We start from the raw sequence: 27,356 nt of genomic DNA, 5'->3' as shown, positions 1-27,356 counted from the left end.
GGGTCTTCGCGTGTCAAAAAAGCTACACGTCAAATTACACTTTGACCTGTCAAATAAGCTTGTTGAACAATCAGGGCCTGAAGATGACTGCACGTCACACAATAATTTAAAGCGTTCATTCATTTTTTACGTAGTTATTACACATCGATTACACTCACTCGTATTTCATATGTCACAACGATTCATCGATAAGTATGCTTTGATGCTGGTAAAGTTGTCTCGCTAGCTAGCTCATGTATGCAAACAATGTTCTTCCCCAAAAACATAGCAAAACGACAATCTGTTTCAGTAGCTATAGTTAGCTAGGTGTCATCTAAAATAACCCTAATTTATAAGACAGTTCTTATTTGATAAATGGTGGTTGGACCCATCTGTGTGAAGCTAGCCACAATAAGGATTAGTCACAATAATGGACTTTGCGGTTAGCCTTCAAAAAAAAACATGACATAATTCTACAATTTGTGTTCATTTGCATCACTGTCAATGACACTTTTTTATTTTGAAGGCAAACCGCAAATTCCACTATTGTGCCTAATCATTATTGTGGCTAGCTTCACAACCCGGTCCGGTTGAGCTTCACTAGCCAGATGAAGCTATCTTTTGGCAACAGGGTTAAGTAGCTATTTTCATGAACTGAAGTTGAATTTTCGTAGGCGTACAAATAGTGGCAACCTAGCTAATACCTACTCACATGGATTCCTAAATCATTACTAAGAATAATGAAAATGACTGTAGTTTCTACTGGTCATTGTTTTCAGGCTGGTTGTATTGGTGCTAGCTAGGTACCAAGCTAAAGCTAGCTACCCCAGAAGTTGCGGTCGAACAAATTATGCTTTATTACCAACACGGTATTGTAAACACATCGTTCGTGGCCGGTGTTTGCTTGTTTGCAGACTTTTTTGTGCAGATTTGACAGTGCTACTGTATCTTTTTTGACACGCAAAGAAACGGCATTCCATAATATGTATGTCGTGAAGTTAATTGCAGAGACGCTATTACTGTGTAACTCCGGTAGGGCAACATCTGAAAAATGGTGCGCTTGGTAGTGTGTACCGGTGCTCGACCAGTCGGCGAAAGCCAACATCACCCACGACAGAGAACGGGGGAATGAATCCCATTACCTTAAGAACGGGGGAATGAATTCCATTATCTTGGCTTAATTGGATTTCGCCTTTGAGTTGCCTCGCTGAAATTTTCTTTCTCTTTCAAATGAATGCTCGACTTGTTGACTTCTCGATCCACACAGCAGACATTGTGGGCTAGGTTAGGAATGCTGTGTTGCACGTGTAGTGCAACATTTTACGTGGTGTCATTACGTCATCTATAGGTATGCATGGTACCTTTAACATCGGCGTAAAACTAGACATTGGGCCGATACCGATGTTGGCATTTTTAGCAAATATTGGCGGATTTCTGGTATGTTCATCGGTATATCGAGCATCCCTAATTCAGTCCCTTTACTCAGTACTTTGTTGAAGCACCTTTGGCAGTGATTATAGCCTCAAGTCTTCTTGGGTATGACGCTACAAGCTTGGCACACATGTATTTGGACAGTTATGCCCATTCTTCTTTGTTGGATGGGGAGCATCCAACCTGACAGAGCAGCTTTTTTTCAGGTCTCTCCAGAGATGTTTGATCGGGTTCAAGTCCGGGCTCTGGCTGGACCACTCAAGGACATTCAGTGACTTGTCCCGAAGCCACTCTTGCGTTGTCTTGGCTGTGTGATTAGGGTCGTTGTCCTGTTGGAAGGCAAACCTTCGGCCCAGTCTGCGGTCCTGAGCGCTCTGGAGCAGGTTTTCATCAAGGATCTCTCTGTACTTTGCTCTGTTCATCTTAGCCTTGATCCTGACTAGTCTCCCAGGTACTTGCTGCTGAAAAACATCCCCACAGCATGATGCTGCCACCACAATGCTTCACCGTAGGAATGGTGCCAGGTTTCCTTCAGACGTGACGCTTGGCATTCAGGCCAAAGAGATCAATCTTGGTTTCATCAGACCAGAGAATCTTGTTCCTTGTGGTCTGAGAGTCTTTTAGGTGCCTTTTGGCAAATGCCAAGCAGGCTGTCATGTGCCATTTACTGAGGAGTGGCTTCCTTCTGGCCATTGTACCATAAAGGCCTGATTTGGTGCATCAGAGATGGTTTTCCTTCTGGAAGGTTTTCCCATCTCCACAGAGAAACTCTGGAGCTCTGTCAGTGACCATCGGGTTCTTGGTCACCTCCCTGACCAAGGCCCCTCTCCCCTGATTGCTCAGTTTGGCTGGGCGGCCAGCTCTAGGAAGAGTCTTGGTGGTTCCAAACTTTTTACGTTTAAGAATGATGGAGGCCACTGTGTTCTTGGAACTTCAATGATGCAGAAATGTTTTGGTACCCTTCCCCAGATCTGTGCCTCGACACGATCCTGTCTCGGAGCTCTACGGACAATTCCTTCGACCTCATGGCTTGGTTTTTGCTCTGAAATGCGCTGTCAACTGTGGGACCTTTTTTTATATGGACAGGTGTGTGCCTGTCCAATCAATTGAATTTACCACAGGTAGACTCCAAGTTGTAGAAACTTCTCAAGGATGATCAATGGAAACAGGATGCACCTGAGCTCAATTTTGAGTCTAGCAAAAGATCTGAATACTTATGTAAATAAGGTATTTCTGTTTTTTATTTTTTTATAAATTTGCCAAGAATTAAAACCTGTTTTTGCTTTGTCATGATGGGGTATTGTGTGTAGATTGTATTTTTTTTTAATCCATTTTATAACTGGGCTGTAATGTAACAAAATGTGGAAAAAGTCAAGGTGTCTAAATGCTTTCCGAAGGCACTGTATATACAGAAGTATGTGGACACCCCTTCAAATGTATGTGGATTCGGCTATTTCAGCCACACCTATTGCTGATGGGTGTATAAAATCGGGCACACAGCCATGCAATATCCATAGAAAAACATTGGCAGTAGAATGGCCAGTGACTTTCAACGTGGCACCGTCATAGGATGCCACCTTTCCAACAATTCAGTTAGTGAAATTTCTGCCCTGCTAGAGCTGCCCCGGTCAACTGTAAGTGCTGTTATTGTGAAGTGGAAACGTCTAGGAGCAACACTGGCTCAGCTGCGAAGTGGTAGGCCACAGAAGCTTACAGAACGGGACCACAGAGTGCTGAAGCCCGTAGCGCGTAAAAATCATATTTTTCGGTTGCAACACCCACTACCAATTTCCAAGCTGCCTCTGAAAGCGGTGTCAGCACAACTTTTTGTCGGTAGCTTCATGAAATGGGTTTCCATGGCTGAGCAGCTGCACATAAGCCTAAGATCACCCTGCGCAGTGCCAAGCGTCGGCTGGAGTGGTATAAAGCTTGCCGCCATTGGACTCTGGCGCAGTGGAAATGCTTTCTCTGGAGTTATGAATCACACTTCATCTGGCAGTCCGATGGACAAAGCTGGGTTAGGCGGATGCCAGGAGAATGCTACCTGCCCCTCTGCGTAGTGCCAAATGTAAAGTTTGGTGGAGGAGGAATAATGGTCTGGTGCTATTTTTCATGGTTCGGGCCCCTTAGTTCCAGTGAAAGGAAATCTTAACGCTACAGCATACAGTGACATTCTAGACAATTCTGTACTTCCAACTTTGTGGCAACAGGTTGTGGAATGCCCTTTCCTCTTTCAGCATGACACCCTGTGCACAAAGCGAGGTCCATACAGAAATGATTTGTCAAGATCAGTGTGGAAGAACTTGATTGGCCTACACAGAGGCCTGACCTCAACCCCATCAAACACCTTTGGGATGAATTGGAGCGCTGACTGCGAGCCAGGCTTAATTACCCAACATCAGTGCCCGACCTCACTAATGCTCTTGTGGCTGAATGGAAGAAAGACCCCACAGCAATGTGCCAACATCTAGTGAAATGTCATTCCTGAAGAGTGGAGGCTGTTATAGAAGCAAAGGGCCATGATCGACTGCATAGTAATGTCCATGATTTTGGAATCAGATGTTTGAGCGGTACTTTTCGATACTTTTGGTCAGGTAGTGGATGTTGCAAACGATCACTTTGGGACATTCCCCACATATTCACTATTTTGGCTGAGATTTAATAGTATACATAATTGTCCCATAATATCGGATATGAAATCGACTATCGTCTGGTATTGACAGCCTATATGTTTTATTGGCAGAGAATGTATGTAGGCTGTTCTATTGTGCATCTCTTTGTGGAACCACAAATGTCTTATTTATTACAATACTTTTCTTCATAGCCTTGTTCTTTCAGCTCATGCCCCATTTTTCTTAAAATTAATTTTCACGGCATAGCTCATGAAAAATAATTATTTTAGCCTCTGGCTTTGCAGTTGCTGTAGAATTCGGTCCTGTGCACACATAGTAAAGAACTGATTAAAACAAACGATAGCCCAATTGTTATGATATTTCTGATTGCTTGAACTAAATCAGACCCACTGATCTTTACAGCTGTTTTTGGTTATTTAAATGAACGATAGATACCCATTGAGCTATTCCACACCAAGACAGCCCCAAAATATGTTTTGTATCTCAGGTTGTTCTGGAAATTCTCACATAGAAGCTTCATCGGGAGGAAGGATCTTTGACATGCTTTTTACATTTGTGTCACAAACATTGTTTATTTTAGGCCCACTTTAGACCTAACCATGCCTTCTGTAAGCACCCTATGATCTGTGAATCAAACCATACATCATACAGACATCTTGGTGTAATTATACTCCTTATAGCAAAGATCATCAACTAGATTCAGCTGTTGGACGATTTTCCTTTTCTTCAGCAGATGGGCAGGAACGTAATTACCAATCATTTAAGAGTGTTGGACCAGTAATCGAAAGGTTGCTGGATCTAATCCCTGAGCTGACTCAGTGAAAAATGTGTCTGTGCCCTTAAGCAAGGCACTTAACCCTAATTGCTCATGTAAGTTGCTTTGGATAAGAGTTCTCTGCTAAATTAGTTAAATGTATTTGTATACCGCAAATTGACTGCAAGAAGTCCAAACGGCTTTAATATTTGACTAAAACATAATTTCAAACCTTGCTTTCATTTGTGTACTATCGCATATCTCTTCTATGCGTGGTAATACTTGAACAGATTTACAAAATGTTAATCACTTGGAGCTGATTTGCTGGTGTTTTTACAGTCTTATGTCCAACTAATTATTACTTTTTTGCTAAACTTGCGTGGGCCAAATAAAATCCCCAGTGGGCCAAATTCGGGCTGCCATTTGGGGAATCCTGCATTATAGTGGGCTCTCAAATGGAGTAGGTCTTAATTCTGAAATACAATTTTTCACATACATTTTTTTCAACATATTTAATATCTCAAAAGTATAGTTTTTAAACATTGTTTGGAACAATATACTCTTCAAACACTCCACTTCTAAAGTGGGCTCTGGTACTTTGGACGATATGACCCATTTTATACATAGAAATGGACATTTATAGGTCATTAACCAATCACAGCCCTTGTTTAGGATTGCACATTCGGCAAATCGGCAACAGAAGAAGTTTCCTTTTAATCAATTTTCCCATTCACTGTGTTGGTTGTGCACATAACATTTATCATAACTTCAAAAGTACCCGTAAAGTATATTGTTCCGTAAAATGAACAAAATAAAATCGGGTACTTTTGAGATATTAATATTTTTAATGTTGAATAAATTAATGTGAGAAATTATATTTCAGAATCTAGACATACTCCATATGTTAGAACACACTATAACGACACCAAGATGTCTGTATCATGTACGGTCACCGATCATAGTGTTTTACAGGAGGCATGTAAAGTACCTTCGGAAAGTATTCAGACCCCTTGACTTTTTCCACATTTTGTTACGTTACATTCTAAAATGGATTAAATAAAACAAATTCATCATCAATCTACACACAATACCCCATAATGACAAAATGAAAACAGCTAATATTTTTGTTGTATTAAATATAAAAAAACACCATATTTCCATTAGTATTCAGATCCTTTGCTATGAGAATCGAAATGTAACACCCCGGTGCATCCTGTTTCCATTGATCATCCTTCAGATGATTTGGAAAGAGGCACCCCTGTCTTTATAAGGTCCCACAGTTGACAGTGCATGTCAGAGCAAAAGCCAAGCCCTGAGATCGATGGAATTGTCCGTAGAGCCCCGAGACAGGATTGTGCCGAGGCACAGATCTGGGGAATGGTACCAAAACATTTCTGCAGCATTGACGATCCCCAAGAACACTGAGCTGGTGGTTCCAAAGAAGGGCCTTGGTCAGGGAGGTGACCAAGAACCCGATGGTCACTCTGACAGTGTTCTTCTGTGGAGATGGGAGAATCTTCCAGAAGGACAACCATCTCTGCAGCACTCTACCAATCAGGTCTTTATGGTAGAGTGGCCAGACGTAAGCCACTCCTCAGTAAATGGCACATGACAGCCCGCTTTGAGTTTTCCAAATGGTACCTAAACACTCTCAGACCATGAGAAACAAGATTCTCTGGTCTGATGAAACCAAGAAAGTCTTTGGCCTGAATGCCAAGTGTCATGTCTGGGGGAAACCTGGCACCATTCCTATGGTGAAGCATTGTGGTGGCAGCATCATGCTGTGGGGATGTTTTTCAGCGGCAGGGACTGGGAGACTAGTCAGGATTGAGGGAAAGATGAAAGGAGCAAAGTACAGAGAGATCCTTAATGAAAACCTGCTCCAGAGCACTCAGGTCCTCAGACTGGGGCAAAGGTTCATCTTCCAACAGGACAACCATCCTAAGCACACAGCCAAGCCAACGCAGGAGTGGCTTCGGGACAAGTCTCTGAATGTTCTTGAGTGGCCCAGCCAGAGCCTGGACTTGAACCGGATCGAACATCCCTGGAGAGACCTGAAAATAGCTGTGCAGCAACGCTCCTTATCCAACCTGACAGAGCTTGAGAGGATCTGCAAAGAAGAATGGAAGAAACTCTCCAAATACATGTGTGCCAAGCTTGTAGCATCATACCCAAGAAGACTTGAGGCTGTAATCGCTCCCAAAGGTGCTTCAAGAAAGTACTGAGTAAATGGTCTGAATTCTCATGCAAATGTTATTTCCGTTTTTTTATTTTTTTTTATATATAAATTTGCTAAACTTTATAGAAAATGTTTTTTAGTTTGTCATTGTGGGGTGTTGTGTGTTGAGGGGGAAAAAATGATTTAATCCATTTTAGAATAAGGCTGTAAAATAACAAAATGTCGGGAAAAATCAAGGTCTGAATACTTTCTGAATGCACTGTAGAGGTCTAAAAGTGTTTGATACAAATTTGAAAAGCATGTTAAACATCCTTCCTCCCCATGTAGTGTCAATGTGAGAATTGACAGAATATTCTATGATCTGAAAAATATTATGATGTGAAGTCGCATTTTGATTCTTGAAGAAAAATCACCACTTATCTCCTTTTATTCCAGCCTCCGCACCAGTGGCACCAGTCGGCCCCTCCCCTCTCTCCGTCTCCCCCGCTCAGTCCTTCTCTCCCTCTCCCCCGCCTTCCCCCTTACTTCCCCTCTCTCTCCCTTCATCACCCCTGCCCCCACAAGAGGCGGCACAACAGAAGCAGTCCCAACCTCCGAGCCCCCTCCCTCCTTCCATTCCTTCTCTTCCTCCTGCTCCTGCCAAACTCCCTCCCTCCTCCCAGACTCCCCCGGCATCAGATTCCCCTGAGCCAGCACTGGAGCCCCCCGCGTCCCCGGAAGATGCCCCCGCCCCTCAGGTCACCTCGCTGCACGTGGCCCAGAAGCAGGACGACGCCGCCATTGCTGGAGAGAGCGAGGATGACAAGAGTGAGAGTGGAGGGGAAGGCATTTTCCGAGAGAGGGACGAGTTTGTGGTGCGAGTAGAAGACATCGGAACTATGAAGGTATGTGTGTTTTGCGTTTTTGTGTAAAAAAAGAAAGGCATCACTAACCACCAGATCAACAGTTAGACTATATTGAGAAACAATCTATCTGTTCCATAAGTTGATTGAGTGTGTGTTCAGTATGTACTGTATTAAATCCCTCACCCCTCTTTCACCAGCTGGCCCTGAAGACCGGTCGAGAACCTCCCCCCATCTGGAGGGTGCAGAAAGCCCTGCTGCAGAAGTTCAGCCCCGAGATTAAGAACAGACAGAGGCAGTTCTGTGCCACCAGCAATGTGAGTCAGTCGGTCTGTCCACCCGGCACAGTGTTATTCATACCCTTCAAAGAATTTCTTGTTACCGGACCTCACAACCTTAATCTGTAAATTGATTTTTACATCAACAAAGAACCTTCAATTCATTGCATTTTCATCTCAATAAATACATTTACTCAATACGATTGTATTTTTCAAATGATCTTTCTCAGAAACTTGTATATTTTCCCATACAATGATCTGTACTCTTAATTTTGTGTTCCACAGACCCAACACATGAAGATCACTGCTCAATGTCAACACAGAATGCATGTTTCTGTCTATCAGCAGGGCACGCGTCGGAAAATGTCTTAAACATTTCGTAAATTAAAATGAGCGTTGCATAGGACAAGTCCGGATAGTCTCTCCCAGTACCTTTTCCACAATTAGGTGCCTAAGGTTCCACATGAAGATCACTGCTTTGTCCGACTGTGTGATTGTTGGTTTCAGGTCTTCTTAATTGCAGTCGCTGAGCATCTTACGAGTGCTATATCATATTAATGTGATTCCTGAGATCTAAAACTGTTCCTAGATCAGCACGCTGACTATTTTTCATTTTAGATGATAAGAAATGGACAGTGGGAATCTGGTCCTTGGTCAACATTCCTACTCTGAGACACTATGAATATAGAACCAAATAAACTGTGCAGCACGACTGCAATAAAGATGACCTGGAACAGACCCGCTGATTTGTGTGGACACCAGGATGACTATCTGTTAAGTAAGTAGCTATTAGGCATCCCAATAAACAAAATGGCTGCTCTTTCTTTTTCTTAGTATCTGGGCTACTTTGGAGACGCCAAGAGGCGGTACCAGCGCCTGTACGTCAAGTTCCTGGAGAACATCAACAAGAAGGACTATGTGAGAGTGTGTTCTCGACGACCCTGGCACAGACCATCCGGACTGAGGTACCCATCTATACACCCATTTCCCGACCGCGTCATGAAAAGATGCATGCGTAGGTCTTCATCAGAAACCTAGCAGTGGATACATGCACGTGCAACTTCAAATGCACCTCGTGCAATTTAACACGTAATCAGATGGTTATCGTCAGAGAATTGATTACCTAGCAAGCCAGTGAGGCAAGGTAAAGTCACAAACGGAGCTAGATGAAGCCAAAACAATAATATACATGCCTATAGCCATCGGTCTTGTGTGAAAATGGCTTTATTTTAGACATGTACAGTTGAAGTCGGAGGTTTACATACACCTTAGCCAAATACAGTTTTTCACAATTCCTGACATTTAATTCTAGTAAAAATTCCCTGTTTTAGGTCAGTTAGGATCATCACTTTATTTTAAGAATGTGAAATGTCAGAATAATAGTAGAGAGAATGATTGATTTATTTCAGCTTTTATTTCTTTCATCACATTCCCAGTAGGTCAGAAGTGTACAAACTCAATTAGCCCATTCCTCCTGACAGAGCTGGTGTAACTGAGTCAGGTTTGTACGCTTCCTTGCTCGCAAACGCTTTTTCAGTTCTGGCAAGACATTTTCGATAGGATTGAGGTCAGGGCTTTGTGATGGCCCCTCCAATACCTTGACTTTGTTGTCCTTAAGCCATTTTGCCACAACTTAGGAAATATGCTTGGGGTCATTGTCCATTTGGAAGACCCATTTGCGACTAAGCTTTAACTTCCTGACTGATGTCTTGAGATGTTGCTTCAATATATACACATATTTTGTGAAGTGCACCAGTCCCTCCTGCAGCAAAGCACCCGCACAACATGATGCTGCCACCCGCATTCTTCACGGTTGGGATGGTAATCTTCGGCTTGCAAGCCTCCCCCTTTTTCCTCCAAACATAACGATGGTCATTATGACCAAACAGTTCTATTTTTGTTTCATCAGACCAGAGGACATTTCTCCAAAAAGTACAATCTTTGTCCCCATGTGCAGTTGCAAACCGTAGTCTGGCTTTTTTGTGGCAGTTTTGGAGCAGTGGCTTCTTCCTTGCTGAGCGGCCTTTCAGGTTATGCGATAAAGGACTCGTTTTACTGTGGATATAGATAATTTTGTACCTGTTTCCTCATGCATCTTCACAAGGTCCTCTGCTGTTGTTCTGGGATTGATTTGTACTTTTTGCACCAAAGTATGTTCATCTCTAGGAGACAGGTTTCTCCTTCCTGAGTGGTATGACGGCTGCGTGGTCCCATGGTGTTTATACTTGCGTATTATTGTTTGTACAAATGAACGTGGTACCTTCAGGCGTTTTGGAAATTGCTGAACCAGACTTGTAGAGGCCTACAACTTTTTTTCTGAGGTCTTGGCTGATTTCTTTAGATTTTCCCATGATGTCAAGCAAAGAGGCACTGAGTTTGAAGGTAGACCTAGAAATGCATCCACAGGTGCACCTCCAATTGACTCAAATGATGTCAATTAGCCTATCAGAAGCTTCTAAAGCCATGCCATCATTTTCAGGAATTTACCAAGCTGTTTAAAGGCACAGTCAAGTGTATGTAAAGTGCTGACCCACTGGAAGTGTGATACAGTGAATTATAAGTGACATAATCTGCCTGTAAACAACTGTTGGAAAAATTACTTGTGTCATGCACAAAGTAGATGTCCTAACCAACTTGCCAAAACTATAGTTTAACAAGACATTTGTGGAGTGGTTGAAAAACGAGTTTTAATGACTCCAACCGAAGTATATGTAAACTTCCGACTTCAGCTGTACATTGTATATGCCTTCACTTCTCAAAGGTTTTCTTCTACCTTGTCATTGAACAGTTCATAGGACAGCGAAAGATATGTCTGGAAGGTTTATTACTTGTACCTTTTTAAATATATGTTTCAGAGCGTGCTGTCCTGTTGAATGTCCAAGGACAAGGCATAAGAGGAAAATACTAGCCTAAAGAGCTAACATGGTGTTTGTACTTCCATCTAGCCATCCAGTGTGTTCCCAAAAATCTGAAGTAGCCAGCATACTGAAAAAAGTTGCCAGCTAGGGGGGTGAGAGGGCATGACCCCCACAAAATTAGGGTTAGTAGTCATCTATTTGGTTGGAAGTGGGTGGTTATAGAACTGGGCATCTGAAATATGGTTGCTTTCTCTTTATTCAAATCTCTACTCTTCTTCACCAGGCAACAGGCCCTCCCCAAAATGGCGTCCCCGCCTCTCACCACCCAGACCCCGCCTCGAGCTGAGAAGGTGGAGAGGGAGCAGCGAGTGGCGCCGGCGCGAGCGCCGGTGCAGCGTGAGCCAAGGGAGAGAACAAGGGCAAAGAACGAACAGCGAGAAAAGGAGAAGGCGGCTGCGGTAGTGAAAGAGGAGTGGGAGAAAGAGAAGCAGAGAGAGAAAGAGAAGAGTGTGCTGCCGTCTCAGAAGCCCGAGAAACGGACCGCCACAGTGCCAACGACAGAACGAGGGAAGGAGAAGGAGAAGAAAGGGGGAGTGGAGAAAGGGAAGAAGGTAGAGCGCCTTCCCAAGTCGAAGCCAGCCAAGGTCAATGCGGAACCTCTTCCGAAAAAGAGGAAGTGGCTGAAGGGGGTCCCCTCGTCGTCTGATTCCGACTCATCTGAGGAGGCAGCCAGCGAGGATGAGAGTAAGAAGCGCTTTTTGCCTGTAGGCCAGTTTCTTAGACACAGATTAAGCCTAGTCCAGGACTAAAACGCATTCTCAATGGAGATTCTCAGAGTAAAAAGCTATTTCCATTGAGACTAGTCATAAACTGTCCGGGAATGTAGCCTGTAATACTTTGTTATTTTGTGAAGCAGTTTTGTACTGATTATTGCTAGTTACACTATATAGTGCACTACTTTTGAACAGAGCCCTTTGGAGCTCTCGTAAAAAAGTATAGCACTATAAAGGGATTACGGTGCCAATTGGAACGCAGTGCCTTCAAAGTATTCATACCCTTTGACTTATTCCACATTTTGTTGTTAAAGCCTGAATTCAAAATGGATTACATTTATATTTTTCTCACCCATCTATCTCCTCACAGTACCTCATTATGAAAAAGTGAAAAGATATATTTTTAGAGATGTTTGCAAATTTCATTGAAAATGAAATGCAGAAATATCTGATTTACATAAGTATTCACACACTTTAGTCAATACTTTGTATTAGCACCTTTTGGCAGTGATTAAAGCTGTGACTCTTTCTGGGTAAGTCTCTTAGAGCTTTCCACACCTTGATTGTGCAACATTTGACCATTATTCTTTTCAAAATTCTTCATGCTCTGTCAAATTGGTTGTTGATCCCTGCTGGACAACTATTTTCAGGTGTTGCCGTAGATTTTCAAGCAGATTGAAGTCAAAACTGTAACTCGGCCACTCAGGAACATTCACTGGTTTCTTAGTAAGCGAGAATTTGGCCTTAAGCAACTCCAGTTTAGATTTGGCCTTGTGTTTTAGGTTATTGTCCTGCGGAAAGGAGAATTCATCTCCCAGTGTCTGGTGGAAAGCAGACTGAACCAGGTTTTCCTGTAGGATTTTGCCTACATTCCGTTTCTTTATTTTTATCCTGAAAAACTCTCCAGTCCTTAACGATTACAAGCATACCCATAACATGATGCAGCCACTACTATGCTTGGAATTAGGGAGAGAGGTACTCAGTAATGCGTTGTATTGGATTTGCCCCAAACAACAATTTGTATTCAGGACAAAAAGTGAATTTCTTTGCCACATTTTTTGCAATATTATTTTAGTGCCTTGTTGCAAACAGGATCCATGTTTTTGAATATTTTTGTTCTGTACAAGCTTCCTTCTTTTCACTCTGTCATTTAGGTTAGTATTGTGGAGTAATAACTACAATGTTGTTGATCTATCCTCAGTTTTCTCTTATCAGAGCCATTCAACTCTGTAGCTGTTTTAAAGTCACCATTGGCTTCATGCTGAAATCCCGGAGCGGTTTCCTTCCTCTTCAGCAACTGAGATGGGAAGGACGCCTATGTCTTTGTAGTGACTGGGTGTATTGTTACACCATCCAAAGTGTAATTAGTTACTTCACTGTGCTCAAAGGGATATTAATTGTCTGCTTATACAAATTTTACCCATCTACCAATAGGTGCCCTTCTTTGCGAGGCATTGGATAACCTCCCTGGTCTTTGTGGTTGTATCTGTTTTGAAATTCACTGCTCAACTAAGAAACCTTACAATTATCTGTATGTGCGGGGTACAGATATGAGTTAGTCATTCAACATTTATGTTAAACACTATTATTGCATTGGCTTCATGGTGAAATCCCTGAGCGGTTTCCTTCGTCTCCGGCAACTGAGTTAGGAAGGACGCCTGTATCTTTGTAGTGACTTGGTGAGGCTTGCCATAACAAAAGGGATCGAATACTTATTGACTCAAGACATTTCAGCTTTAATTTTTTTTCAAAACACATCATTTCACTTCATGGGGTATTGTGTGTACGCCAGTGACAAAATCTCAATTTAATAAATTTTAAATTCAGGCTGCAACACAACAAAATATGGAAAAGGTTAAGGGGTGGGAATACTTTCTGAAGGCACTGTTTGTTTAGCCTATATGTATCAGTATTTGTGCAGTCCAACTGGGTGGAGGGATTCTGTGATGGGTAGTGATATGTGTCTGTATCTGCCCTATAATAAATGGAATAGAATGGCTCACTTTGTTTTGGTGCGCCAGGCAGTGAATAGGAGGGAAGACGAAAATAAAAGCTTTCAGGAATGTATTTGGCAAATAGGTAGAGCTGTGTGTGTCGGGTTGTCACGATAATATAGTACAACATTTTCCATGGCAAAAAGGAAAACAATGCAGACTAAGCTCTTTGGTCATTTAGTAGGAGTGTTATGTTACATTGTGTGCTATTGCTTGTTAGATGAAACAAATGTGACTCTGGGCTACAACATAAGAAACCATTATGCCTTTTTTTCTCAATTTCCTTGCCATGATACGTCTGAATATTGTGCTACAGGTATTGTGACAAGTGTGTGTGTGTGTGTGTGTGTGTGTGTGTGTGTGTGTGTGTGTGTTGACCTCTATGCAGTGACAATGCAAGGCAGGGTGAACAACCGAGCCATGCGGGAGATGTTCAGGAGCTATGTGGAGATGCTGGTCAGCACGGCCCTGGACCCCGACATGATCCAAGCCCTGGAGGATACAGAAGGTGAGCGCTCAACACACACACACACACACACACACGGCCCTGGACCTCGACATGATCCAAACCCTGGAGGACACAAACGGTGAGAGCACAACGCAGAACCCGCACTCCACACAATACACACACAGCCCTGAGGGGTGAACCACGAAGCTGGATAGAGAAGTTACCGTGCTAACTTTGGTCAATTCCTTGTTTAACTTGGGATAATCGTTGACACGAAGGTGGCTCACCTTTCAGCCAGGTACATTTCTATGGCAACGAATGCTTTAGCTTTAACCTGCTAACTCTTCATCCTGAATGAAGTGTTTAAGGTTTGAGTTGATGACCAATCAAATTAGATTCCATCACTCTCGCAAAAAATGGGCCATCATCCTCTTCTCCGGACCATATTTGAGGAAGATGACTGATTTTAAAATATTTTATTAGTCAGGTGTTCTTTTGTTAAAAATAGTCATATTAAAATACATGCATTTGAAACTTAATGCGCTGTAAAACTTTCGTATGTACTAACAATATTATTATTTTTTTAATTAAGAGTGGGGGAAAAGGGGTTTGTTCATTGATAAGCAGACCAAAGACAACATTAACAATATAATTAATTAAAGAATGATGGCACTTCTACTAGCCTATTTCCCACCATATCCTGCTGATTTTGCAGGATAATCTGTCTTTCATTTTAATTTCGTAAAATGAATGACTGGTGGATGAATGGCATGACAATGGTCCTCAGGATCTCGTCACGGTATCTCTGCGCGTTCAAATTGGCATCGATAAAATACAATATGTTCGTTGTCCATAGCTTATGCCTGCCCAAACCATAACCCCACCGCCTACATGGGGCACTCTGTTCAGAACGTTGACATCAGCAAACTGTTCACCCACACAACACCATACAAGCTCTCTGCCATCTTCCGGTACAGTTTAAACCGGGACCCATCCATGAAGAGCACACTTCTCCAGCGTGCCTGTGGCCATCAAAGGTGGGCATTTGCCCACTGAAGTTGGTTATGGCGCCGAACTGCACTCAATGTCAAGACCCTGGTGAGGACGATGAGCAAGCAGATACTTGCTAATCAACCTATTATTCAAAATACTTTTATTTTTGTTATTTAGCTACTCATTTCAAATGGTTGAAACTAAAGAACTAATGAAGTTGAGATTGTAATCAGGTGTTTGGAAAATGTATTTTTTGTTTACAATGAAAGGTAAAGTTACCCAGAAGGATTTTGACATAAGCACTGGAAACTTTGACCTTGTCAATTGTCCATATCTCAATTTAAGAATAAATTCTTATTTTCAATGATGGCCTCGAAACAGTGGCAGAACGACAGATTTGCACCTTGTCAGCTCGGGGATTCGAACTTGCAATCTTTCAGTTACTAGTCCAACGCGCTAACCACTAGGCTAGAATTCAGGTTCTTTCAATCTCATTCATCTCTCTACTCCGCCTGTCTACCTCCCTTTCAACCAGTCTTGAACTATCCCTCATGAAGCGTAAAATTGTATCAACTGAATGATGGTTATGAAATAAACCGAAACTTGTTTCTCACAAGTGTAGCAGTTGTGAACTCTCCAAACAAAATGGGGGTTAATGGTACATTTACTAGACCTACTGGTTACATACAGTACCAGTCAAAAGTTATGACACCTACTCATTCAAAAGGTTTTTCTTTATTTTTACTATTTTCTACATTGTAGAATAATAGTGAAGACATAAAAACTATGAAATAACAGTTATGGAATAATGTAGTAACCAAAAGTGTTAAACAAATCAAAATATATTTCATTTGAGATTCTTCAAAATAGCCACCTTTTGCCTTGACAGCTTTGCAAACTTCCGGGGAATTTACTAACTATTTACTAAATTACTCACGATAAACGTTCACAAAAAGCATAACAATTATTTTAAGAATTATAGATACAGAACTCCTCTATGCACTCGATATGTCCGATTTTAAAATAGCTTTTTGGTGAAAGCACATTTTGCAATATTCTAAGTACATAGCCCAGCCATCACGGGCTAGCTATTTAGACACCCAGCAAGTTTAGCCTTCATCAAAATCAGATTTACTATTACAAAAGTTTGATTACCTTTTGTTGTCTTTGTCAGAATGCACTCCCAGGACTGCTACTTCAATAACAAATGTTGGTTTGGTCCAAAATAATCCATCGTTATATCCGAATAGCGGCGTTTTGTTCGTGCGTCCCAGACACTATCCAAAATGGTAAATCAGGGTCGTGCGCATGGCGCAATTCGTGACAAAAAAATTCTAAATATTCCATTACCGTACTTCGAAGCATGTCAACCGCTGTTTAAAATCAATTTTTTTCAATTTATCTCGTAAAAAAGCGATAATATTCCGACCGGGAATCTCCTTTTCGGCAAACAGAGGAAAAAACACAAAGACGGGGGCGGCCAGTGCACGCGCCTAAGCCCACAGTCCCTTGATCGGCCACTTGACAAAGGCGATAATGTGTTTCAGCCTGGGGCTGAAATGACGTCATTCAGGTTTTTCCCGGGCTCTGAGAGCCTATTGGAGCCGTGGGAAGTGTCACGTTACCGCAGAGATCCTTTGTAATTGAATGAGATGTCAAAGAAAGACAATAAATGGTCAGACAGGCCACTTCCTGTAAAGGAATCTCTCAGGTTTTGACCTGCCATTTGAGTTCTGTTATACTCACAGACACCATTCAAACAGTTTTAGAAACTTTGGAGTGTTTTCTATCCAAAGCCAATAATTATATGCATATTCTAGTTACTGGGCAAGAGTAGTAACCAGATTAAATCGGGTACGTTTTTTATCCAGCCGTGTCAATTCTGCCCCCGATCCCCAACAGGTTAATTTGAGTGGCACTTCTGAATGAAGTTGAGTTGTGGAAAATGTTTATTATGCCTTGCTTTCCTTTGCAGCCTTTTGCTGGATCCACCTGGTAACCAAATGACTTAGGCTAATATATTATGGACATTTCTTTGAGATGATGTAAAAAAAGGCGTAGAGTAACTGTGCACCTTCCAAAAATAGAGTTTATCACTATAGCAATTGAATTTAATTTTATTGTGATATGGATTTTTGTCAATATCGTCATAGTTTACTCTGTCGTCTCTTTCCCTGTCTCTTGTTGCAGCTGCTTCCCACGCACACAAAGCCTTGCAGCGCACTCAAGCAGCGCAGTTCCTCCTCCCCACTGTTCGATTCAAAATAAGTTTGCATGCTGCTCTGTTAGGTCAAATGCAGTTAACCGATTGTTCCAAACAAGAACAATGCTGCTTTCCACTTTGCTTCTTAAATGCCATTCTACTTCTATGATTCCAACAGTAGACTCGTGTTTTGATCTATATCGCAAATCAGACCGCTATATTTGGTAAAAGAAATAGCAATTTCATTTTTTGGCCTATATCATGTAGCCCTAGCCTAGGTCATGTTCATTAGGCTCCAAATGGAAGAAATTGGACTGAAATGGGTAGGGACTATTTGGAACTGATCATGGCGTGTCCAATTGAACACGGACAGCCCTGTTCAGGAGCGCTCAAAGTGACAATGTTTAGATATGATGATCTGTCATGTCTGATCTATTCATAACATTTCTAACTGAAAACATTCAGAATTTTTCACTTCATTGACTACATCCCAGTGGCATCCAGAGTTAAAGTTAGACTTTCTGCCCCTGTTAGGGACAAATCCTAACTTACCCCCCACACTTTGGACCAATCCTAACTTTCCTATGCCCATTGGGGCAGAGAAAGGTTCAACACTGAAGGAATGGACATTAATCTTGCAATATGTCAAGGATTTTTGTCAAGTACAAGTTGCCTCATGCGTATCCCAAGTTGAGGATTTGGCCCTAAGTCATTCTTGTTATGAGTTAGATGTAATTGATATAAAGGGACGCTGTAGCCTGATTCACACTATAGGGCCGAGCTGAACTGGGCTAGCCTGGTTACTCATTCACCGTAGCTGCTGGAACCATTCTAGAAAGGACAAGGCGAAAAGAAAGTATCTGAGTCAGCACAGTGTGATTTGGGTTGGCCATACAGTGTGAATAAGGTACAGTATGTGTTAGGGATAGTTTCTGACCTTTTCCCTTGATTGTTTCGTGCTCATTTCTGAAAAGCAACTAGTGTTGTCATATCAGCTGTAATATGTCAGTAAAGAGTTTGATAAGGGAAGGCAGCGCCAAACGTGCAACATACATTTGAATGGAAACAGTGCTGTTTTGAACGACCAGTTGAATGTTGTGTTTGGTTTTGAGATTTCAAATGGTCAAACCCATATAGGGTTGCGAAGGGTCAGAAATTTTCCATGGGAAGTTAAGCCCGGGAATTTGGGGAATTTTTCTTAAATTATAACAGAACCTTTTTTATGGGATACACATAAGGCAATTCTAGGTCTTGTGGAATATTTTGGTTAAACTATCCCCAATTCAATGGAATTGCAACCCTCTGCATGCACAGTGCATTCTTCCATCACATGTGCAGTGCATTCTTCCATCATGTACAGCTGATTCTCAAGATCTTGCACACTAATGAGATGCTATTGAGCCCACACTACTACACTGTCTGAGCTAAGGACTACATGCTTTCTGGTAAGTTATGATTACAATACTGGGTGAGGTGAAGATATTTTATATGACATATATGATTTGTTGTTAACTAGTAAATTGTAGCCTATAGCAAAGTGTTTGTCATTTCTAACATGTTAACAATTGCTACTAGTTCGTTTTTGCTACCATGTGGGTTTTAGCTTGCTTGAGCCTGCTGAGTGTTAATTCACCTGTTTCCATACATGTTTAATTTTAAAACATTTATCTTACAAAGGAGTTGTTTAATCTAACTGTTTAACTCTTTATCTGTACATGGAATTGTATTTGTTTTTTTAAACATTGTTTTCTAATCTTCACAGGAAAATGCCACGGGCACAATCTGATCTGTGGAGACATTTCACTGCAGCTAATGTAGAAGGAAAAGCTGTGTACATTTGCAAATACTGTGCCAAATCATATGTGAAGAATGCAACAAAGATGCAGAATCATCTGGCCAAGTGCATAAAGTTCCCTCAGCGCTCACAACAAGCAACTTCTGACATAAGTCCCTCTACTTCTATTTGAGGTGAAAATGATGAATCGGACACCTTATCGATAGCAACAGCTCATGGCCCTCCTGGAATCAGATGTTTTTTTTTTACTCAATGGAGGAACGTAGTCAGAGAAATGCTGATAGATGTCTTGCTCGAGCTGTGTATGCAACTGGTTCAACTCTGCTCACAGGCAATGTGTATTGTAAGAGATTTGTGAATGTTCTTCGCCCAGCATACACTCCTCCAACCAGACATGCTTTATCTACTCATTTGCAATCATCTAATGGGTGGTTGATGTTCGTGGGCAAGGAATAATTAACTACATCATCTCCACCCCTCAACCAGTATTCTACAAGAGCACAGACACAAGGGACAACAGACACACCGGTCTCTACATTGCAGATGATTTAAAGGCAGTCATCGATAACCTTGAACAACAGAAGGTATTCGCACTGGTGACAGACAATGCTGTGAACATGAAGGCTGCTTGGTCTAAAGTGGAGGAGTCCTACCCTCACATCACACCCATTAGCTGTGCTGCTCATGCGTTGAATCTCCTCCTCAAGGACGTCATGGCACTGAAAACAATGGATACACTCTACAAGAGAGCCAATGAAATGGTTAGGTATGTGAAGGGTCATCAAGTTATAGCAGCAATCTACCTCACCAAGCAAAGTGGGAAGAATAAGAACACCACATTAAAGCTGCCCAGCAACACCCGTTGGGGTGGTGTTGTCATCATGTTTAACAGTCTCCTGGAGGGGAAGGAGTCTCTCCAAGCCGTATCACAGTCTGCCGATATGGACAGCCCCATCAAGAGGATCCTCCTGGATGATGTATTTTGGGAGAGAGTGGTAAGCAGCCTGAAACTCCTGAAACCTATAGCAGTAGCCATTGCACGGATTGAGGGAGACAATGCCATCCTGTCTGATGTTCAGACTGCTTGCAGATGTAAGAGAAGATATCCGTACTGCCCTGCCCACTTCACTGTTGCTCTAAGCAGAGGAAACTGCAGTTCTGAAATACATCAAAAAGCGTCAAGACTTCTGCCTAAAGCCCATAAACAATGCATACATGTTGGACCCCAAATGTGCTGGCAAGAGCATCATGTCTGGTGCAGAGATCAACAGGGCCAATGGTGTCATCACTATCGTGTCTCGCCACCTTGGCCTGGATGAGGGCAAGGTTCTCTGGCGAAGTACATTTCCAAGCAAGGGCTTTGGGATGGAGATGCAATATGGCAGTCGTGCCAATATATCTGATCAGCCACCTGGTGGAAGGGACTTTGTGGATCTGAGGCTCTTTCCCCTGTTGCCTCCATAATCCTCCAAATACCACCAACATCAGGTGCCTCAGATCGCAACTGGTCCTTGTTTGGGAACACACACCAAAGCGCGCAACAGGCTGACCAATACAAGGGTTGAAAAATTGGTGGCCATCTGGGCAAATTTGAGTCTTTTTGAGCCTGAGAACGAGCCATCCTCAACAAGGTTGGAAAGTGACAGTTGGACATTGAGGAGGCCCAGGGAGAAGACATGGAAGCCTGAGAGGAAGAGAGCCAAAGCTTTAGTTTCTAGACTATCATTTTACAGATGTATGTTGAAAATGTTTTTGGGAGATGCGATGGATCATTCAATATTCCCTTTTGTTGTTGTTCAGTGAAGTCATTCCATGTGAAGAGTCAACTCATTTAATTAAAGTTCAATTCGTAGCTAAATGGGTTTCTTTTTTTTCTATTGGAAGGATTTAATCATTTGCAATTGTCTACTTATGAGAAGGGAAAAGGTTTATGTTTCTGTCTCCATATGATATGGTAAATATATCCAATGCAAAAAACATCTACATTTAAATGGTGTTAATATTAATTTGGATATATTCCCATTAATTCCCACGGAAAGTTTCCACCTCTGAATATTCCCCAAAATGTGTAACCCTACACCCATATTGATCAGGCCACACCCCGCCACACACACCAAACAGGAGCAAACATACCTTGAGGAAAGTTGAACAGTGCACAGCATTGTGGGAAAGCGTTTGGTTCTGTACAAACCGTTCCGCAATGTAGCATAACATTTCAACTGAATATGCCCCTGGTTAGCCTCCCCAGGTTTTGATTGATTGACAGTCGTTTGAAACATATCCATTTAATCAGGCTTTCCTCTCCATCTCCATTGGTTCCCTCAGATGAGCTGTACCTCCCTGGAATGAGGAAGATTGATGGCATCATTGTGGAACAGAAAAGGAGACTGATGAGGAGAGTTAACATGAGTACTCAGCACCAGGTAACCTGCTCTGAATATACTGTCAATGTATATATTCTGAACAAAAATATAAAAGCAACATGCATCAATTTCAAAAATGTTACTGAGTTACAGTTCATATAAGAAAATCAGTAAAAAAAATAAAAAGATTTGGCCCTAATCTATGGTTTTTACAGTGGCTTGGCATTTTTCCTATTTTGTTGCCTTACAACCTGGAATGAAAATAATTTGATTTACACAACATGCCTACCATTTTGAAGAAGCAAAATATTTTTTATTGTGAAACAAACAAGAAATAAGACAAAAAAACAGAACTTGAGCGTGCATAACTATTCACCCCCCCCAAAGTCAATACTTTGTAGAGCCACCCTTTTCAGCAATTACAGCTGCAAGTCTCTTGGGGTATGTCTCTATAACCTTGGCACAACTAGCCACTGGGATTTTTGCCCATTCTTCAAGGCAAAACTGCTCCAGCTCCTTCAAGTTGGATGGGTTCCGCTGGTGTACAACAATCTAAGTAATATCACAGATTCTCAATTGGGTTGAGGTCTGGGCTTTGATTAGGCCATTCCAAGACATTTAAATGTTTCCCCTTAAACCACTCGAGTGTTGCTTTAGCAGTATGCTTAGGGTCATTGTCCTGCTGGAATGTGAACCTCCGACCAGTCTGAAATCTTTGGAAGGCTGAAACAGGATTCCCTAAAGAATTTCCTGTATTTAGCGCCATCCATCATTCCTTCAATTCTGACCAGTTTCCCAGTCCTTGTCGATGGAAAAACAACCCCACAGCATGATGCTGCCACCACCACGCTTCACTGTGGGGATGGTGTCCTCGGGGTGATGAGGTGTTGGGTTTGCACCAGACATAGCGTTTTCCTTGTTGGCCAAAAAGCTCAATTTTAGTCTCATCTCCAGAGTACCTTCTTCTATATGTTTGGGGAGTCTCCCACATGCCTTTTAGCAAACACCAAACATGAGGGAGCGTGCAATTGGGCATTCTGACTGCAGGATTGTCAACCAGAGTCAACCATAAGCCACCTCTAATTTCGTTTTAGAGAATTTAGCAGTATATCCAACTGCTAAATTCGCCCACACGACGCCAGACACGTGTCCTGTGGTTGTGAGGCCAGTTGGATATACTGCTAAATTCTCTAAAACAAAATTAGAGGTGGCTTATGGTTGACTCTGGTTGACAATCCTGCAGTCAGAATGCCCAATTGCACGCTCCCTCAACTTGAGACGTGTGAAATTGTGTGTTGTGTGACAAAACTGCAAGTTTTGGAGTGGCCTTTTGTCCCCAGCACAAGGTGCACCTGTATAATGATCATGCTGTTTAATCAGCTTCTTGATATGCCACACCTGTCAGGTGGATGGATTTTCTTGGCAAAGGAGAAATGCTCACTAACAGGGATGTAAACAAATTTGTGCATATGGAACATTTCTGGGATCTTTTATTTCAGCTCATGAAACGTGGGATCAGCACATTACATGTTGGTTTTATATTTTATTTCAGTTTGTGTATGTGTGAGTCTCTCACACACACACACTACCGTTTTGAAAAGTTTGGGGTCATTTAGAAATGTCCTTGTTTTTGAAAGAAAAGCACTTTTTTTGTCCATTAAAATAACATGAAATTGATCAGAAATACGGTGTAGACATTGTTAATTTTGAAATTAATATTGTAGTTGGAAACGGCTGATTTTTTAAAAATTTCTTTTAATGGAATATCTACATAGGCGTACGGAGGCCCATTATCAGCATGGACATTTCTAAATGACCCCTAACTTTGAACGGTAGTGTGCATGCATACACGCACGCACACTCTTTGAAGAATCTAAAATATATTTGGATTTGTTTAACACTTTTTTTTTTTTAGTTACTACATGATGCCATGTATGTTATTTCATAGTTTTAATGTCTTCACTATTATTCTACAATGTAGAAAACAGTAAAAATATAAAACCCTTGAATGAGTAGGTGTTCTAGAACAAGTGAGTGATTAAAAATATATCTGTATACAGTTGAAGTCAGAAGCGTGGCGGAGGGTTGGGATTAAAGAGTTTGTTTGGTAATGTATTGTTGTTATATACAGTTGAAGTCGAAAGTTTACATACACCTTAGCCAAATACATTTAAACTCAGTTTTTCACAATTCCTGACATTTAACCCTAGTAAACATTCCCTGTCTTAGGTCAGTTAGGATCACCACTTTTATTTTAACAATGTGAAATGTCAGTATAATAGTAGAGAGAATGATTTATTTCAGCTTCTATTTCTTTCATCACATTCCCAGTGGGTCAGAAGTTTACATACACTCAATTAGTATTTGGTAGCATTGCCTTTTTAATTGTTTAACTTGGGTCAAACATTTCGGGTAGCCTTCCACAAGCTTCCCACAATAAGTTGGGTGAATTCCTCCTGACAGAGCTGGTGTAACTGAGTCAGGTTTGTAGGCCTCCTTGCTCTCACACGCTTTTTCAGTTCTGCCAACAAATTTTCTATGGGATTGAGGTCAAGGCTTTGTGATGGCCACTCCAATACCTTGACTTTGTTGTCCTTAAGCCATTTTGCCACAACATTGGAAGTATGCTTGGGGTCATTGTCCATTTGAAAGACCCATTTGCGACTAAGCTTTAACTTCCTGACTGATGTATTGACATGTTGCTTCAATATATACACATAATTGTCCTGCCTCATGATGCCATCTATTTTATTAAGTGCACCAGTCCCTCCTGCAGCAAAGCACCCACACAACATGATGCTGCCACCCCCGTGCTTCATGGTTGGGATGGTGTTCTACGGCTTGCAAGCTTCCTCCTTTTTCCTCCAAACATAATGATGGTCATTATGTCCAAACAGTTCAATTTTTTTTTTTCATCAGACCAGAGAACATTTCTCCAAAAAGTGCAATCTTTGTCCCCATGTGCAGTTGCAAACCGTAGTCTGGCTTTTTTTGTGGCAGTTTTGCAGCAGTGGCTTCTTCCTTGCTGAGCGGCCTTTCAGGTTATGTCGATATAGGACTCGTTTTACTGTGGACATAGATACCTTTGTGCCTGTTTCCTCCAGCATCTTCACAAGGTCCTTTGCTGTTGTTCTGGGATTGATATGCACTTTTCGCACCAAAGTATGTTCATCTCTAGGAGACAGGTTTCTCCTTCCTGAGTGGTATGACGGCTGCGTGGTCCCATGGTGTTTATACTTGCGTACTATTGTTTGTACAGATGAACGTGGTACCTTCAGGCGTTTGGAAATTGCTCCCAAGGATGAACCAGACTTGTAGAGGTCTACAATATTTATTCTGAGGGCTTGGCTGATTTTATTTTGATTTTCCCATGATGTCAAGCAAAAAGGCACTAAGTTTGAACGTAGCCTTTGAAATACATCCACAGGTACACCTCCAATTGACTCAAATGATGTCAATTAGCCTATCAGAAGCTTCTAAAGCCATGACACAATTTTCTGGAATTTTCCAAGCTGTTTAAAGGCACAGTCAATTTAGTGCATGTAAACTTCTGACCCACTGGAATTGTGATACAGTGAATTATAAGTGAAATAATCTGTAAACAATTGTTGGAAAAATTACTTGTCATGGACAAAGTAGATGTCCTAACCTAACCGTCTTGCCAAAACTATAGTTTGTTAACAAGTGGTTGAAAAACGAGTTTTAATGACTCCAACTTAAGTGTATGTAAATTTCCGACTTCAACTGTATATATATTCAAAGTAGCCACCCTTTGCCTTGATGACAGCTTTGCACACTCTTGCCATTCTCTCAACCAGCTTAATGAGGTTGTCACCTGGAATGCATTTAAATTAACAGGTGCGCCTTGTTAAGTTAATTTGTGGAATTAATTTCCTTCATTACTTTAATGATGGACCAACACATTACATGATTGACCGCTGTAATGATGGACCAGCACATTATAGGTCAGTCAATATGGAACATTTCAAGAACTTTGAAAGTTTCTTCAAGTGCAGTCGCAAAAGCCATCAAGCGCTATGATGAAACTGTCTCTCATGAGGACAGCCACAGGAAATTAAGACCCAGAGTTACCTCTGCTGCAGAGGATAAGTTCATTGGAGTTACCAGCCTCAAAAATTGCAGGCCAAATAAATACTTCAGAGTTCAAGTAATAGACACGTCTCAAAATCAACTGTTCAGAGGATTCTGTGTGAATCAGGCCTTCATGGTTGAATTCCTGCAAAGAAACCACTACTAAAGGACACCAATAAGAAGAAGATACTTGCTTGGGCCAAGAAACACGAGCAATGGACATTAGACCTGTGAGTCCAAATTTTAGATTTTTGGTTCCAACCGCCGTGTCTTTGTGAGACGCAGAGTAGGTGAACGGATGATATCCGCATCAATTGTTCCCACCGTGAAGCATGGAGGTGGTGTGATGGTGTGGGGGTGCTTTGCTGGTGACACTGTTTGTGATTTATTTAGAGTTCAAGGCACACTTAACCAGCATAGCTACCACAGCATTCTGCAGTGGTATGCCATCCCATCTGGTTTGTGCTTAGTCCCACTATCATTTGTTTTTCAGCAGGACAATGACCCGAAACACACCTCCAGGCTGTGTAAGGGCTATTTGACCAAGGAGAGTGTGAAGACCAGGTCATCTGATGTAGCACGCCATCAATCATCCAACCTCAACCCAATTTGAGATGGTTTGGGATAAGTTGGACCGCAGAGTGAAGGAAAAGCAGCCAACAAGTGCTCAGCATATGTGGGAACTCCTTTAGGACTATTGGAAAAGCATTCCTCAGGAAGGTGGTTGAGAGAATGCCAAGAGTGTGCAAAGCTGTCAAGGCAAAGGGTGGCTAATTTGAAGAATCTCAAATGAAATATATTTTGATTTGTTTAACACCCTTTTTTTCGTTACTACGTAATTCTATGTGTTGTTTTGATGTCTTCACTATTATTCTAGTGTAGAAAATAGTACAAATAAATAGTTTTTCTTTATGTCCAAACTTTTGACTGTGTGTGTGTGTGTGGTGTTTCCTCCCATTTTCTCTCCACCTGTTTAGGAGACCCTGCACATGTATCCTCATATGGCGGCGGACCCCCTGGACTCAGGAGCTGTGTTGATGCGGCTCAGTGGGGAGGGCTACAACCGCAAGACCCTTAACAGAGTCAAGAAGAGCCTACCCAAACCACAGGTGTGTGTTTGTAGGTAGTTCTGATGTGGTTGGTTTTGCATACCAAATATGCCAGATGTTGTGGGGGGGAGGCCAGAGGGAGTTGCTCATTTTGGAGGTGGGTTGCTCTTTTGATTTCTATATGGAGCAGACCTTTGCTGCCAAGTTGCTGAATTACCACCCCATCATGCCTTGGTTACCAGTAGGGATGTGACAAATGGAAAACATTTATTTCATGTTTAAACTGCTTTATCGGTTTTCCGTTAAAACGATAGAAATTCATAAAAGTATTGCCACACAGGACTTTGCTGCTGTCGCTTGCCTTTTTCCAACTCTTACCGATGATGACGTAGTGGTGGAATCGTCTCCAAAATAATTGATTCCTCGACTCCTTGCACGTCGCCTTCCGACATCTACTCACAAGTGTCAAGATTCAGTATTTGTTTAACAGAGGAGACAAATTTAGATGCTGTACTTTCGAGAACGTAAACACTCGCATCTTTCATAGCGAGCTAGCGAGAGACGGAGAGAGGGGAGGGTCACGATAGTCAGGTCGGCCACCAGGCAGACATTCAGAACCGTGCGCTAGGCCTGTCTATTGGCAATCAATAGCTGTATCTCAGTTTCTATCTCACAGTTTCTATCTCTCTCTC

General features: G+C 41.9%; 1 protein-coding gene across 1 annotated transcript in view; it reads left to right on the top strand.

Annotated features, from left to right (window-relative positions):
• The window catches only part of LOC106578330 (proline-rich protein 12), a 60,513-nt gene that overhangs the window by 28,092 nt on the left and 5,065 nt on the right, over window positions 1-27,356 (top strand). Inside the window, exons 7-13 of the mRNA XM_014157027.2 lie at window positions 7,412-7,860; window positions 8,019-8,135; window positions 8,931-9,061; window positions 11,238-11,698; window positions 14,110-14,229; window positions 21,486-21,583; window positions 26,593-26,724. Coding sequence (XP_014012502.2) covers window positions 7,412-7,860; window positions 8,019-8,135; window positions 8,931-9,061; window positions 11,238-11,698; window positions 14,110-14,229; window positions 21,486-21,583; window positions 26,593-26,724 — 1,508 coding nt within the window. The remainder of the gene's footprint in view (window positions 1-7,411; window positions 7,861-8,018; window positions 8,136-8,930; window positions 9,062-11,237; window positions 11,699-14,109; window positions 14,230-21,485; window positions 21,584-26,592; window positions 26,725-27,356) is intronic.

The sequence above is a fragment of the Salmo salar genome, chromosome ssa19 (assembly GCF_905237065.1).
Source record: "Salmo salar chromosome ssa19, Ssal_v3.1, whole genome shotgun sequence".
NCBI classification, from domain to species: domain Eukaryota; kingdom Metazoa; phylum Chordata; class Actinopteri; order Salmoniformes; family Salmonidae; genus Salmo; species Salmo salar.
This window is presented reverse-complemented; position numbering and strand designations above follow the sequence as displayed.